Source organism: Pseudogymnoascus destructans (genome assembly GCF_001641265.1).
Source record: "Pseudogymnoascus destructans isolate 20631-21 unplaced genomic scaffold scaffold_7, whole genome shotgun sequence".
Taxonomy (NCBI): domain Eukaryota; kingdom Fungi; phylum Ascomycota; class Leotiomycetes; order Thelebolales; family Thelebolaceae; genus Pseudogymnoascus; species Pseudogymnoascus destructans.
In genome coordinates, this window is record NW_020167526.1 from 1,547,553 (window position 1) to 1,562,477 (window position 14,925).

Sequence of the window (14,925 nt, forward strand, 5' to 3'; positions counted from 1 at the left end):
CGTCTTTCCCCGACAACGCGTTTTAACCTTGGCAAGACCAGAAGCCAGCGGATAGCTACATGCATGACACCTCCCCGATCCGATTTTCCCCGATCCCGATACCTCCCCGCATACGCACTGTATTGTGCACGTCATTGAGGGGAAAGTACCGAGGGGTAAACATCTCTGGATATCTGCAGAAGCACGGGCAGCGGGGGATGGATGGGAATGTAAAGTGGGAATGTAAAGTGGGCGATAAAGTGGGCGATACCGGGACGGGGACTGAGTGGTTTTCTGAGTGTCGGATCTGCGCTCTTTCTGGCACGGATAGGGGCAGCACATTGTATCTCTCGAGACGAGCCCGCCAGCGCCAACGGCGTCGAGCGCGCGTACATGCCACGAAACCCCGCCGAGGCGAGTAGTCGCTCAGTCACAGTCGGAGTCGGGGGGATTGGCAATTACCAACCGACCCGTACCAGTCACAGTCGGGGGGATTGGCAATTACCAAACCGACGCGTCCAGAACACTGTACCGAGTACATAGGGCTTGGTAGTGAGCGAGTGGCGGCGAGTACGGCGGTTGCGTTGCGGGGGCCGGGAGAAGTCGGGCTTCGGCGTCGGACATGTCACGTCGGACGTCTGGTTGGGGGGATTGAGGTGCCGGAGCGAGGCGTTTCAGCACCTGGGGATCCCCAGATGAGGACAAGGGGGGATGAGGAGGAAAGAACAAGGATACAGGGAGAGTAGACTGGGGTGAGTTAGTACTGCCTACCCACTAACTAACTCCCTTGGACACAGGTACCGTCTGGACAGGTACCGTCTGGACAGGTACCGTCTGGACAGGTACCGTCTGGACAGGTACCGTCTGGACAGGTACTTGTCTGGACACAGGGCTGTCTGGACACAGGACTGTCTGGACAGGTACCGTCTGGACACAGGACTGTCTGGACAGGTACCGTCTGGACACAGGACTGTCTGGACAGGTACCGTCTGGACACAGGACTGTCTGGACAGGTACCGTCTGGACAGGTACTGTCTGGACACAGCACAGGTACCGTTGGACAGGTACCGTCTGGACAGGTACTTTGGTCATGCACATGCAACAACGTACACTACAAAAATAAAAAAATAGTTGGGGAAAGGCTGCAGTGCAGGTAGGAGGTACCTTGCCATACGATGTAGTATTGTACAGTACTCCGACACTCCGACAGCAACGACTTCCCCGATCGCGGCATTGGATTATGGGCATTGGATTATGGGGATGGGGACAATATGACTCTTCTTCACCTTCTTCACCTTCTTCACCGATGAAGCTCACCGATGAAGCTCACTGTTGAGAAGGCGGGCATCTATTGTGACTGTTCTCTCTGTGACTCCCTACGCCGTGCCGGTGCCATGTATGTAAGTTGCCATTGCTTGCCTCTGAGATATTTTCTTCTTCTCTTACTATTCCTTGACTAATATATGTCTTGCAACCGTGACATCCCTCACTCACTAAGCCTCACTACTCCTCCCAACACTCTCACTATTCCCCTACGGGGCACTCTGGAACCGCTGAATCCCAAACTGGGCATCAAACAGATTTCCAGCGCCCCGACCCGACCCGAACAAGCATCTGTCTGGCCTCTCACGGCCATAGACCACAGGGCATCGCAGGCATCGCAGGCATCGCAGGCATCGCAGGCATCACCGGCATCACCGGCATCACCGGCATCACAGGCATCACAGGCATCACAGGCATCACAGGCATCACAGGCATCACAGGCCAGCCATCACAGCCATCACAACCATCACAGCCATCACAGGCCAGCCATCACAGCATCACAACCATCACAACCATCACAGCCCATACAATCCCCAAAGAACAAACCACAGACGCCCGTTCCACTACCGCTCTCCTCCGTCTCGTCTTGGTCTTGTCACCTCTCGGCTCTGACCCCAATTGCCCCAGATTGACCCCGATTTGTCAAGCTTTGTTGCGCCCTTCCTCCCCCCTCTCCCCCTGCCTGTGCGTTGGGCGCCAGAATATGATTTCCTCCCTCTCCGTGATATCCCGAGCCTCGCCCAATCCTGTTATATGCAGCCCGCCTCGGTCCGCCGTTCTTGCTCTTCCAAGCTCATTGACCAGACCCAAACTATCTCGCCTCTCTCCTCCGCATCCGCACCCGCACCCGCAAGTCACCACCACTACTCGAGCCACTCAAGTTGCTCCAGTCACAACTTCTCACATCCACTGCCGCTACCACCATTACAAACACTATAACCACTACCACCACCACTACTCCTCCCGCTACCCACACGCCTACATGTCATCACCATCATCAACCGCCTCCACTCACCACACTAATTCTCACTCTTGCTCTCCCTCGCGCTCACACCATTACTCACATTCTTCCCGCTCTTCAATGGCCTCTCCTCCGCCATCTTCTCTCCCCCATAGCCCTCACTCCTCGGCTGTTCCAACGCCGACTTCTTCAACCCGCTCTATATCACCACCCTCCTCCGTCTCGAGCGCTGCATCCCTCCTCGCATCCAGGAAACGAGTCTCACTTTCCGAGAGACACTCCTCCAGCCCCCTCTCCTTCGTCGACACCGCTGCCATCGACGCACAAATGAAGCTGGCATCTTTAGATCACCTTGCTGGCTATTCAACAAAGGCATATCCGGCTCCCGTCACCCAAACCGCCACCACAGAATATACTCCCAAAGATATGGCGAAGGGATACCAGGTCCTCCGCGAGCCGGCGTGGAACAAGAGTAGGTCCCCCAAAAATCCCTAGATCACCCCAGAATACCCCGAAACCCCCTGGTATGCTCGTATGACAGCAATTGACTCTGCTTCCATAGGCACGTCGTTTACTCCCGAAGAGCGTGTGACAAAGAACCTCACCGGTCTCATCCCCCACGTCATGGAGAACATGGACACCCAGGTGATGCGTGCCATGAAGATGATCAACTCGAGATCAACACCCATCGACAAATACCTATACCTGTCGACCCTCAAGTCGAGTAACATCGACCTCTTCTACCGCGTTCTCATCGACAACGTTGAGCAGCTCATGCCCCTCGTCTACACACCCACGATCGGCGACGTGTGCCTCCAATACTCGACTCTGTACACGAGACCCGAGGCCCTATACATTTCCATCAAGCAGAGGAATTCCATCCGCACAATCCTCAAGAATTGGCCGTATCCCAATCCGTCGATTTGCGTGGTGACTGATGGTTCCCGCATCCTCGGTCTTGGCGACCTCGGCGTAAACGGCGTTGGCATTCCGGTATTTCCCCCCCTCGACCCCATCTTCCCCTCACTTAATTAATCCCCACCCCACTCTCTTGACGCCTCGTGCTAAGCCAAGTCTCAGATCGGAAAGCTCGCGTTGTACACTGCTGCGGCCGGTATCCACCCCGAGAAGACTCTCCCAATCGTCCTCGACTATGGCACCAACAACGAGCAGAACCTCAAGGACCCGCTATACCTTGGCCTCCGCCAGAAACGCGTGTCCGTCAACGAGGCACGTGAGTTCATGGATGAGTTCATGGAGGCCGTGACCGATGTGTACCCGGACATGGTCGTCCAGTTCGAGGACTTCGAGACCGAGAAGGCCTTTGCCTACCTTGAGAGGTATAAGCACAAGAAGGTCTTCAACGATGACATCCAGGGTACCGGAGCCGTCATCCTTGCTGGGTATGCATTCCCTCCTCGTCGATCCATCACATGCTAACAACCTCCCAGCTACATCGGCGCCGTCAACCTCTCCAACGTCCCCATCAAGGACCAGAAGCTCGTCTTCATGGGCGCCGGCAGCGCCGGCGTCGGAGTCGCCAAGCAGCTCCTAGAGTACTACACCCGCCGCGGCCTCACCGACGCCGAAGCCAAAGAGAAGTTCTATCTCGTCGACACCAAGGGCCTCGTGACCAAGGACCGCGGCGACCGCCTCGCCGAGCACAAGAAGTTCTTCGCCCGCCACGACAACGCGGGTCACCAGTTCAAGACCCTCGAGGAGGTCATCGAGTACGTCAAGCCCACCGCCCTCGTCGGCCTCACCGCCACCTACGGCGTCTTCACCCAGTCCGTCGTCCGCGCCCTCAAGGCCTCCGTCGACGCCTCCGGCGCCGGCCGCCGCCCGATCCTCTTCCCCCTCTCCAACCCGCTCACGAAGGCTGAGTGCACCTTCGAGCAGGCCGTCACCTGGACCGACGGCACCGTTTTGTTCGCCTCCGGGTCGCCATTCTCGGCATTCGAGACCAAGATCGGAGACATCACCACCATCCACTACCCGAACCAGGGTAACAACGTGTACATCTTCCCCGGCCTCGGCCTCGGCGCCATCCTGGGTAAGGTCTCGCGTGTTACCGACGACATGGTGTATACCTCCGCCGCTGCGCTCTCGGGCTGCCTCAACAGCGAGGAGATCGCAAAGGGACTCATCTACCCGCATATCAGCCGCGTGCGCGACGCGTCGGCGATCGTGGCGAGGGAGGTGATGAAGTGTGCGCGTCGTGATGGCGTGAGTGAGTTGCCGGAGGAGACGTGGTTGGAGTGGGAGGAGTGGGGGGATGTGGCGCTGACGGCGTGGATTAAGGCGCAGGTGTATGATCCTGCTCCTGCGGCGGGGAGGTTGGGGAAGTTGTAGATGTGTGGTGTAGTTGATTTGAGGTTGACGTTTCTTTTCTGTTTTGTTTTCTTCTGTGGATGAGGTGGTGGATGAGTTTGTGGTTCCTCGTGCTGTTTGTTGTTATTGATGATGATGAAACACCGAGGAACAAAGAACAAACTGTCAGCCAGCCAGTCAGTCAGTTAGTGAACTTGTGGGTAAAGAGCGGGCGGGAACTATGCATTCAAATCGGCGGTGGGGAAAAATTGGAAACGGTGGGGGGAACACTAGGAAGGGAACGAAATGAGAGAGAGAATTGATACCACATTTTCTATATTTTTCGCTGAGCGGGATGGATGGAGCGGAGATGATGGGGAATGCTTCTTTTCCTCCTATAGGAAGACGTGTTTCTTTGCTATATTTGCGTCTTTTTCGATTTTTAAATCTGTTGTTTTCCTTTGAGTCGCTTTTTTAGCTAGATATGTGTGTTAGATGGGTGGTGGGTGTGTTGCACTCACAGTTAGGTAGTTTCCAATCTGAATGCTGATGAGGATGGAATTTTTTGGTTTTTGATTGCTTGTGTGAGAGATGTGACGGTGTGAGAGGAGCGAAAGGTGAGAGATGAAGCGTATAATGGTGTTGTCATGAGTGTATGGCGGGACCACTTCATGTTCGCCGCCATTCGTCGTGGCAATGAGGCCAGGCCATTAGTTTTTTCCGCTGCCTAGCACAGTGTGCCTTGTTCGACACTGAGGTGTTTGGAAGGATTAGACGATCTCCGCCGAGTAGGCATCTGCAAAAATATAAATAGGAAGCAATGATTGTAGTTGTCCTTGATTTCCTTTGTAAGCAGGAGAGATGCGTTGCAACCGGGACCTCCTACGGTGGAGTTGAACCCACCCTTCGGCCGCTCTCCTCGTAAAAGTATAAATATCAGTCAATCCATACAAGACCGTACTTCTCAGACACACCTATCGGAAAGAGAAAGCTAGGAATGACCAAGTTCTTCTCGCTGAGTACCAAGACACAGAGATGGAGCTGCTGGTGACAGTTCGGAGGGCTTTACTGTTTCGTTCTGGGAGGAGCGGTAAGAAAGAAAGGGGTGCGGCGGCAAGAAAGGGGGTAGTGAGAAAAGGAAGAGACGGTGAGAAAAGCAGGTGGAGGTGAGAAAGGGGAGAGGCGACGAGGGGGGTAGGGGGCGATGAGTTGGAACAATGAGCTGCCAACACCTATATTGACTCTCGCAGCACTTACGACTCCTACATGGTACATAATAATTAGGACCTTTACTGACCTGGTCTTTTGCTGAACAGCCTGTCAACTCCGCCATATACCCTTCAGAGAGCCTGGAATGCAATATTGTTGTCTCAAAATACGTGTGATTGATTTCCATTTCTACGGTATCAACTGATCTAGGTCTATCTAACCATACCTCTAACCCCCTCCCTCCGAGCTGCCTCCCTCCATCACCACAGCCCCCCTTTCCGCAACCCCCCTTAATCAGTTACTGACGCACTCACATCCTCCACCCCCTTCGCCTCCCCATTCACCCCAATAACCCCCTCCTTCTCCGCTTTCTCCACCTGCGCCGGATCACTGACATCCACCCCCGCTCTCTCCAGCTCAATCTCCCTCAACGGGCCTACGAACCACTTCCTCGCTGTCACAACCCATGTCCCCATTGCCCCGACGGCTATAATCTTCACAAACGACCGTGTAATTCATACTCTGGGAATCCACCGGTGTTGCTGGGGGGAGACAGAACACCACAGTGATGAACCCGATTTAGCAGCTCGCCACGAGCGCCACGGGCCGGGAGAAGCGGCCTAGGTTGAATGGCCCCTTTTGCTGTTGAAGTGCGTTGGGTAAATGAGTCCGATGAGGATCGGGATGCCGTAGGAAATGTCTAAACCAATGGTAGCCATTGATGTTGCGGCGGCAAATGCCACGTCCCTCCCCAGCGAGGGGAGGGAAAGGAGAAACGCAAGGAAGGCAGCGAGCCAGACGGTGCGGATGGGCGAAGAAGCGTGGGATGCCGCCGTCTCGTGAGAAGGCGAACATCATGCGGCTGTTGGAGGTCATACTGAAGAGGTCGCAGTGCCAGACGCAGATGATAATGAGGCTGAACATCACAACGGCGCCGTCAGGACCGAAGACACCCACAAAGATTTGAAGTACGGGGCTTCCATAGGCACTGTTGAGGGTGCGGTCGAAGTCCTGGATCGAGAAGAGGAAGGACATGATGATGAAGAAGCCAAAAAGTGAGGAGAAGAAGACAGAGATATCACGCCGATGGGGGCACTCCAGGAGGCATTGCGAGTCTCTTCACTCAAATGCGCCGATGCGTCATACCCAGTTCGTTGTTGAAAACAGTAGATTTAGAAAGCTATGGCAGCTACGGGGGACCTGAGTGATATACATGATTCCTCCGTTTGCTCCTTTGTCAGCCGGTCCTGCACCGTACCGCTCGCTACCCAACAGTCTCATGGAAGTCTCCAGAGTATTCAAGAGCCTCAATAAACAACAAACGTATAGTTAGAAAGTAAAGCACCTCAGTATGCCACGTAGGCTGGTGATGCTCTGATCGACCATCCTGGCTCACCAGGGGTGGCGGCGGTGCCGTCGTAGAATTTTTGGAAGAGCGCGGAGGCGGGTTGGTGGGTGGGCGCTTTAGCGAGCACGGCAATAGCGATGGCAGCTACCCCACCAGAATGGAGAAGGATGGAAGTGTTGTTAAGGTATCGAAGGACTTTGACGACGAAGGTGTTGACAATGCCGTGGGAGGAGGGCGGCGTAGATGCCAACTGTTTTGCGGTAGACTCGTAGCTAGATTTGACGGTTGCGACTGTTGGTGTTGGGATGAGACCTGCGCAGCCAGTTATACCTGTAGTGACAGCAACTTGGCCGAGGAGGTTGAACCTAAAAGGTGGATGGTTAGTTTGGATGGAGTCGAGGAATGGAATGCAAAATATGAGAATGAGGCGGGTGGGTCTTGTCGTTGTAAGCGGCCTTTTCCCACTCCCCAATATCACACACTCCACCCAACCAACAAACAGATATGAAAGGACTCACCAGTGCAGAATGTTTCGGGGGATACTGTATTCCTTCGTGGTGGGAGTAGGAGTGAAACAGCGAACCAGCAAGAAAAATAGGACACATAGGTGAACGTCTAATAAAGATGCCTAATACGGACTCTTCACCTATGCCGGTGAATGTCGAGGATACATAATCTCTATATGTGGTGCCAGCATCGCAGCCCAGAAGTATGGCCCACCGCTCGTTGGGATGGCTGACACGATCTCTGCCATTCCCGGAGCAACCGAGAAGGTAAAGAACGACACGACTATCCAACCAACTGACATTACAGCACTTATTCAACCAGCTCTTGTACGGATCACTTTGCCAATTGAGGGGACTCACGCTCCACCGGTATGAAGTCCATAGCTGAAAAATGTTGTGATGCCCGTGATTACACTCTGTGACAACTATCAGTCTCCAGACAATCTCTCAGATCTCTTGGGGCGGGGGAGAAACACACAATAATCGAGAAAGAAATGCTGAAGTTATGCATTAACCCCCAGTCGCGCTTCAGCTTCAGCTCCTGCTTGTACCCGAAATTAGCAACCTCCTCCTCGTCATGAGCGTCAGTGCCGACCTCGGGAGCGTGGTCTGGAGCGATTCGGGCGACGGCATTGTCGCGTCTCGCTGGGTCCTGGTCGTGCTGGGAGCGAGGGCGGGGACATGGTGCTACTGCATATACTGGACAACAATCACAGAGGAATCGCCGGATCAAGCACAACGGAACAGAACAGGAAGCAGACGAGGTTACAAAGACAAGAGTGAGGAAGAGAGAAAGAGGACAAAACAACCACCCACCATCAAGGGGCCAGGGCCGCTATATACCTCTCACCCACCACCTACCTGCCCACCAACCCTGCGAGCTCCGCCTAGGCCCTGATAAGGATGTCCAGGAGGCACCACAGCGCGTCGGCGCTCGTTCCCTGGTGGGTGAAGTGGTGCGGCATGCAACTGCCATTTCCATGACATCAAGAGCTAAGAGCTACCGCCGACGTTGCAGGGGTCCAAAGCGGGGGAGGAAAGTTGGCATGGGCATGTCGTATGTCGCGTGTCTCACCCCCACACGGCAAGAACGAGGGACGCCGCTTCTGGAAGTTCTTCTGATATACCAGCGCTGTTATTGTATGCGCTTGGAGTCTGCGTATAGCTACAGGTTTCGGCGAAGTATCTGGGAGAGACACGCGGCATATTATATGGTTATCACTTGCCCATCTCCATAGCCCAGACCCGCCCTTGCCAATCTGCCAGCAAGGATGGTGACTGATAAGAACCAAGCCCCCCGCACTCCACTCGGCCCCGCACGGCGCGCTGAGGGGGCGATTGGACGGCGCTGGTTCGCAGGCTGGGAGTGTACGCGCCCTTTGACTTATAACGGTAAGGGAATGGGGAAGGAAAAAGTAAGAAAAGTCGCCGCCGAGTCGGGGACGAGGGGTTGAGGGGGCCTCGGCCTCGCCGACACCGTCTGTTGTTTGTGTGTGGTGTAGGGATTTGGATCTAAGGTAACAACTATACAGTGTGGATGGAGTTGGTGAAGATGAGAGGGTTCGAGGATGCTAAGATGATTCGTATTGTACGTACTTTGAGTGAACACACGTGATGAAATTGAGCGATCGACGATGGTGTTAATTGAGCAAGATCTGATAAATTACGGTATCTATGCCCCTCGATAGCCTCATATGAAAACTGTCGGCAAGTGTCAAATAGCGCCATGTCCATCGAGCCCCAACCTATCCTGATCGGCTCGGGACCTAATTGTCAGGGCCCTTTCCCCTCCTATACTCCCTCCTATACCCCCCCTAGTTCGTAAATAATCATACACTCCCCCATCTTCACCACCTCAATAGCCTCCCTGCTCACGCCTCTTATCCTCCTCCCCACCCCCAGCCTTCTCTCCCTCTGCCTCTCCGGCGCCCCCCTCATCCCCTCTCATCTTTGCAAAATGCGCCTTAACATCCTCCGCACTAATAACCCTCCCACTCTCCGCAAACTCCTTGAAAAACGGAGTCAACTTCTCCTTGAGAAGGTTAAATGCCATAATCCCTTCGATGGCCTTGACGCGGTCCATGGTGCTCAACGCGCGCTCGCCGCGGTCCAGTAGGCTGCCGGCGCGACTGCCGAGCGTGCTGCCTGCCCCATCAGACGCAGCCGAGGAGTGCGAGAGAGATTGCTCGTAGGATTCTTCTTCGTCGAGGAGCTGGGGGTGAATGGCAAGGTGGGGGAAGCAGGCTGGGCAGCGACAGAAGGAGGCACGGAAGTTGTCTTTGAAGAAAAGAGAGAAGGGTTCGGTTGGTGGGGAGGGAAGCTGGCTGATTTTGCAAGACGGTGGCTCGTCTTTTGTGCCTGAGTTTGTCGCACCATCACCATTACTCTTTGGTTCGGTGATAGTCGTTGCTGTGGGTTTGCTTTCCGTGTCGTTGTCTCCTCTCGCTCGCTTTGCTTCCACGTCACCGTCGGTACCATCATCCCCTGCTTTTTTTCGCTTCTGTGATGAAGCAACAGGTGCGACTGTTGTCTTCAGAGCTTCCTTTTGATCCTCTTTCCCCTCAGATTTTGCCTGCGGCGAAGGTGCCCCGCTGCGTTTGAACACAGGCGGCAAGAGTCCATCTGTGCCAGCATATGCCTTGATCCACGGGTTTGCCTCAACACATTTGTAGCAGATAAAACCAGAAAAGTCATCGGCGTGTGGAAACCCAGGGGGTGTTGGCATGCCGTCTTCCATATCAATGGCGTCCCCATCGTCTTCTGCTGTAGTAGCCGTCGGTCCCTGGTCATTCCCGGCTGTAGATTCTGCCAAAGCCGCCTTCTTCTTCATCGCCTCATCATGCCACGATGGATCCAATCCAACTATACAAGTAGTATGATACCAATCCTCGCCACAGCCGCCATTCTTCGCCGCCCCAAGGCCAAGACACTGATACATCACCCCCTTCTGAGACTCAGCATCATAGTCGCATTCGCACCCACAAAACCGGTTTCGAAAGTTCTGGTTATACTCGTTCTTCTCCTCACACGGCTCATTGATCACTCCGCCTTTCTGTCCCGTCTCCGAGTTGGTTCGTAACGTGCATGGTGTAGTGGATGGGAGACGCGTCGTGCCGCAGTCGCAAACGAAGTTACGCTTGTAGAACAGCTCAACGAGGGTATGCTCGCCGTGGCACGCAACCGAGCATGAATAGCAGACTCCGGCTGGGGTATAGGGATCGGAAGGATTCGCAGGTGGCGGGTTGCATGTTATGCAGGCGAAGAGGTCCTGGCGCAAAGGGCCGAGTTGTTTCGTGCAGGTGTCGAATTTCTAGATTCGGTCAGTTTGTTGTCAGATATAATGGAGGATTGAGTCATGCATACATATGGGAGAGCCTCTCTTGCATCTGCCTCAAGTTGAAGTTGGCTGCTGATGAATCTGATCAAAGGTCAATGAATGTCATGACGGGCTGGATGGGATCTGCGTACTCAGCTGCGGTTTGAGAGTCCTGAGAAACTGAAGAATCGCTATCACGTCGCTCTGAATCAGCAGTATCTTGCGAAGACGCCATTTTATAGGTTCTTCTTGCTCTTAAATCTCAGTTGGGGATAGATTGTGATGTAGTTTCGTTGTGTTCAGGGTCGGGATATGGCGAGGCTCGAGACCATATCCACAGCCTCGCACAATCTTGGTCACCGTAATAGAGTGGAAACGCGCCGACGCGTAAACGCGAAACGTGAAACTTCAAGACGCGCCTGAACAGATCAATTATCCCCCCTTCTGAACTCAGCGCCAATTCATCCATGTCATTGACCAGGCTACCATTATCAACAACAAACTCAGGTATAAACAAAAGGATTTTGCACATTTTAAATATATACTGTTGCAACCATGAGGTATGTTCTAGCATTATCCCAAACGCTCTGGGTCAATCATCGCTGACTCCCTACAGTTCGCCATTGAGGCCCAACATGGACTCCGCGAACCGCGGAGCAGGAAGCAGAAACCTGGGCAAACGTGGCAGAGATGAAGAGGATGTGCCGACTTCTGGTTATGCCTCCAGTCCTGCTGCCGCCATCATCCCCTCGTCACCGCCCGCGTATCATCTGGACCGTGCCGACGACGACGACGATGACATCGTGGACGACTTTATCGCGGATATTGACGATGCAGATGAAATGGTAGAGGATGAAGACGGAATCGATCTCTTCGCGGATAACTTTGAGCGCGACTACGAGGCTCGCGAGGATGACCAGTATGGCGGTGACGATATCGACGATGAGGGCGACCACGAGGAGTTAGATGCTTCAACGAGACGCCAGCTCGAAGAGCGACTTAACAGGAGAGACCGAGAGCTTGCTCGCCGGCGCCGTATGCCAGCAGCGTTTCTTCAAGATGAGGAAGAAGATGATGGAATGGACCTCACCAACCAGCCCAGGCGCCGTCGCCATCGCTATGACGAGGAACCGGATGAAGACATGATGGACAACATTATGGAAGAAGAACTGACGCTAGAGGCCTTGCAGGACGTCAAAGCGACGAGTGTGGTGGAATGGGTTGCCCTACCACAAGTCCAGAGGACGATTGCGAGAGAGTTTAAGTCGTTCTTGACGGAATACACTGATGACAACGGTTCCTCGGTCTACGGAAATAGGGTTCGCACGCTCGGAGAGATCAACGCAGAGTCTCTCGAAGTATCATATGACCATCTTGGTACCTCGAAGGCCATCCTAGCATACTTCCTGGCAAACGCGCCTTCTGAGATGCTGAAGATATTCGACGAGGTTGCTATGGAAGTGACACTGCTTCATTATCCCGACTACCAGAAGATCCACTCTGAGATCCACGTCCGCATCTCCGACCTACCTACTCAATATACTCTCCGTGAACTCCGCCAAAGCCATCTTAACAGCCTCATCCGTGTCAGTGGTGTGGTAACACGCCGCAGTGGCGTCTTCCCTCAGCTTAAATACGTCAAGTTTGATTGCTCCAAGTGCAAAACTACCCTCGGACCCTTCATGCAAGAATCAAACGTCGAGGTTAAGATCTCATACTGCCAAAGCTGCCAGTCGCGCGGCCCCTTCACCGTCAACTCCGATAAAACTGTCTACCGCAACTTTCAGAAACTCACTCTCCAGGAGTCCCCTGGTACAGTACCCGCGGGTCGCCTACCTCGGCACCGCGAGGTCATCCTTCTCTGGGATCTCATTGACTCAGCCAAGCCCGGTGAGGAAATCGAGGTTACGGGCGTCTACCGCAACAACTATGATGCAAAGCTGAACAACCGCAACGGCTTCCCTGTCTTCGCCACCATCCTTGAGGCAAACCACGTTGTCAAGTTGCACGACCAGCTCGCCGGCTTCAGACTCACGGAGGAAGATGAACAGAAAATCCGCGCTCTTTCCCGCGATCCACAGATCGTAGACAAGATCATTGGCTCCATGGCACCTAGCATTTATGGCCACACCGACATCAAGACTGCTGTAGCCCTATCCCTCTTCGGCGGCGTCAGCAAGGTTGGCCAAGGTAAACACAAGATCCGTGGCGATATCAACGTCCTTCTCCTTGGTGACCCTGGAACCGCCAAGTCCCAAGTCCTCAAGTACGTGGAGAAGACTGCACACCGCGCCGTTTTCGCGACAGGTCAGGGTGCTTCAGCCGTCGGTCTCACAGCCTCCGTGCGCAAAGATCCTCTCACATCAGAGTGGACTCTCGAAGGCGGCGCGCTCGTCCTCGCTGACCGCGGCACCTGCCTGATCGATGAGTTCGATAAGATGAACGATGCCGACCGAACCTCCATCCACGAAGCCATGGAGCAGCAGACCATCTCCATCTCCAAAGCTGGTATCGTCACCACCCTCCAAGCGCGCTGCGGTATCGTCGCAGCCGCCAACCCCAACGGCGGCCGCTACAACTCCACCCTCCCCTTCTCCCAGAACGTCGACCTCACCGAGCCCATTCTCTCGCGTTTCGATATTCTCTGTGTTGTCCGCGACACCGTCGAACCTGAGGAGGACGAGCGCCTTGCCCGCTTCGTCGTCGCCTCCCACGGCCGCAGTCACCCGGCTGCTGCAACTGGTGAGGAGGACGCGGAGGGAGAGCGCATGGAGGTCGAGCGCGACGGCCCGAAACAAGAGGGCGAGATCCCCCAGGAGTTGCTACGCAAGTATATCTTGTACTCGCGCGAGCGCTGCCGCCCGAAGCTGTATCAGATGGACGAGGATAAGGTGGCACGTCTGTTTGCGGATATGCGCCGCGAGTCGTTGGCTACGGGAGCGTTCCCTATTACTGTGGGTTTCCCCCTTTGCTGTTCGCCTGGTCTGCTGGTTCCTTGCTAATATATACAGGTCCGTCATCTTGAGGCTATTATGCGTATCGCTGAGGCGTTTAGCCGCATGAGGCTCTCAGAGTATGCCTCTGCGAGGGATATTGACCGTGCCATTGCCGTGGCGGTGGATAGTTTCGTTGGTGCACAGAAGCTGAGCTGTCGCAAGGCGCTGGCCCGGTCGTTTGCGAAGTACACGCTTGCGAGGCCAGGGAAGGGGGTTCCAGTAGGCGTGACGGCCTAGAATTGTTATGTTGGATGGATATGTTAGAATGGATGGGTTTGCTGGAGGAGTTGAGGGACTGGGAGTGGGTTTATGCGTAATCAATACCAAATGTTAATGCTTGATGAGAAATACGCAACCCATGGGATATTTGTATTGCAAATGGAGTGCTGTAAAGATCTTAACGCGAACAGCTCGAATAGTGTCATTTGCTTGTCCGAGACAGACTTGGAAAACATGGGAACGACGATCCAATACGTTGATCTGAGAGCTTAAGTAATAGAAGAGAGCAGCTTTGCTACTGCGTCGTGCCCATTCCGTGTAGCCCATAAGAGCGGCGTCTGGCCATCAATGTCTTTGGACTCTAGCTTAGCGCCCTCGTCAAGCAGAAGCCTCACTACTGCCTCACGCCCATACTCTGCAGCTGTCCGGCCACTATCATTTGTAGACTCTAGCTTCGCGCCGTTGTTAAGCAGCAGCTTCACTACTGCCTCGTGCCCTTTCCGTGCAGCGAAAGAGAGTGGTGTGCGGCCTCTGTTAGATGTAGATTCTACCTTAGCTCCCTTGTTAAGCAGAAGCCTCACTACTTCCCTATGTCCATTCTCTGCAGCCCATGAGAGCGGTATGTAGCCGGTGCTATACTTGGTCTCTAACTTAGCACCCTCGTTAAGCAGCAGCTCCACTACTGCTTCATGCCCATTCTCTGCAGCCCATGAGAGCGGCGTTCGGCCACCGTTAGACTCAAGCTCTAGGCTGACACC

At 54.3% G+C, this 14,925-nt stretch overlaps 6 protein-coding genes across 6 annotated transcripts; 3 read left to right on the forward strand and 3 right to left on the reverse strand.

Moving 5' to 3' along the window:
* Positions 1-1,237: 1,237 nt before the first annotated feature.
* Positions 1,238-1,934, forward strand: VC83_03183 (uncharacterized protein; the record flags this gene model as incomplete). Its single annotated transcript, XM_024466831.1, has 1 exon — positions 1,238-1,934. The coding sequence occupies exon 1, from the start codon at positions 1,443-1,445 to the stop codon at positions 1,932-1,934; it is 492 nt and encodes a 163-aa protein (XP_024325392.1). The 5' UTR covers positions 1,238-1,442.
* A 71-nt stretch (positions 1,935-2,005) lies between these two features.
* On the forward strand, positions 2,006-5,135 carry VC83_03184 (uncharacterized protein; the record flags this gene model as incomplete). The annotated part of the gene is made up of 4 exons (XM_024466832.1): positions 2,006-2,735; positions 2,826-3,256; positions 3,344-3,666; positions 3,715-5,135. The coding sequence occupies 4 exons, from the start codon at positions 2,006-2,008 to the stop codon at positions 4,613-4,615; spliced, it is 2,385 nt and encodes a 794-aa protein (XP_024325420.1). The 3' UTR covers positions 4,616-5,135.
* Positions 5,136-6,361: 1,226 nt separating this feature from the next.
* VC83_03185 (uncharacterized protein) lies at positions 6,362-6,817 on the reverse strand (the record flags this gene model as incomplete). The annotated part of the gene is made up of 1 exon (XM_024466833.1): positions 6,362-6,817. One exon carries the CDS (start codon positions 6,815-6,817, stop codon positions 6,362-6,364), a length of 456 nt encoding a protein of 151 aa, XP_024325604.1.
* A 311-nt stretch (positions 6,818-7,128) lies between these two features.
* VC83_03186 (uncharacterized protein) lies at positions 7,129-8,842 on the reverse strand (the record flags this gene model as incomplete). Its single annotated transcript, XM_024466834.1, has 4 exons — positions 7,129-7,495; positions 7,997-8,052; positions 8,115-8,288; positions 8,720-8,842. 4 exons carry the CDS (start codon positions 8,840-8,842, stop codon positions 7,129-7,131), a joined length of 720 nt encoding a protein of 239 aa, XP_024325605.1.
* A 649-nt stretch (positions 8,843-9,491) lies between these two features.
* On the reverse strand, positions 9,492-11,187 carry VC83_03187 (uncharacterized protein; the record flags this gene model as incomplete). Its single annotated transcript, XM_024466835.1, has 3 exons — positions 9,492-10,946; positions 11,000-11,054; positions 11,105-11,187. The coding sequence occupies 3 exons, from the start codon at positions 11,185-11,187 to the stop codon at positions 9,492-9,494; spliced, it is 1,593 nt and encodes a 530-aa protein (XP_024325421.1).
* MCM2 (MCM DNA helicase complex subunit) lies at positions 9,768-14,785 on the forward strand. Its single transcript, XM_024466836.1, has 3 exons — positions 9,768-11,512; positions 11,569-13,906; positions 13,964-14,785. Exons 1-3 carry the CDS (start codon positions 11,508-11,510, stop codon positions 14,183-14,185), a joined length of 2,565 nt encoding a protein of 854 aa, XP_024325391.1. The 5' UTR covers positions 9,768-11,507; the 3' UTR covers positions 14,186-14,785.
* The last annotated feature ends 140 nt before the right edge of the window (positions 14,786-14,925 follow it).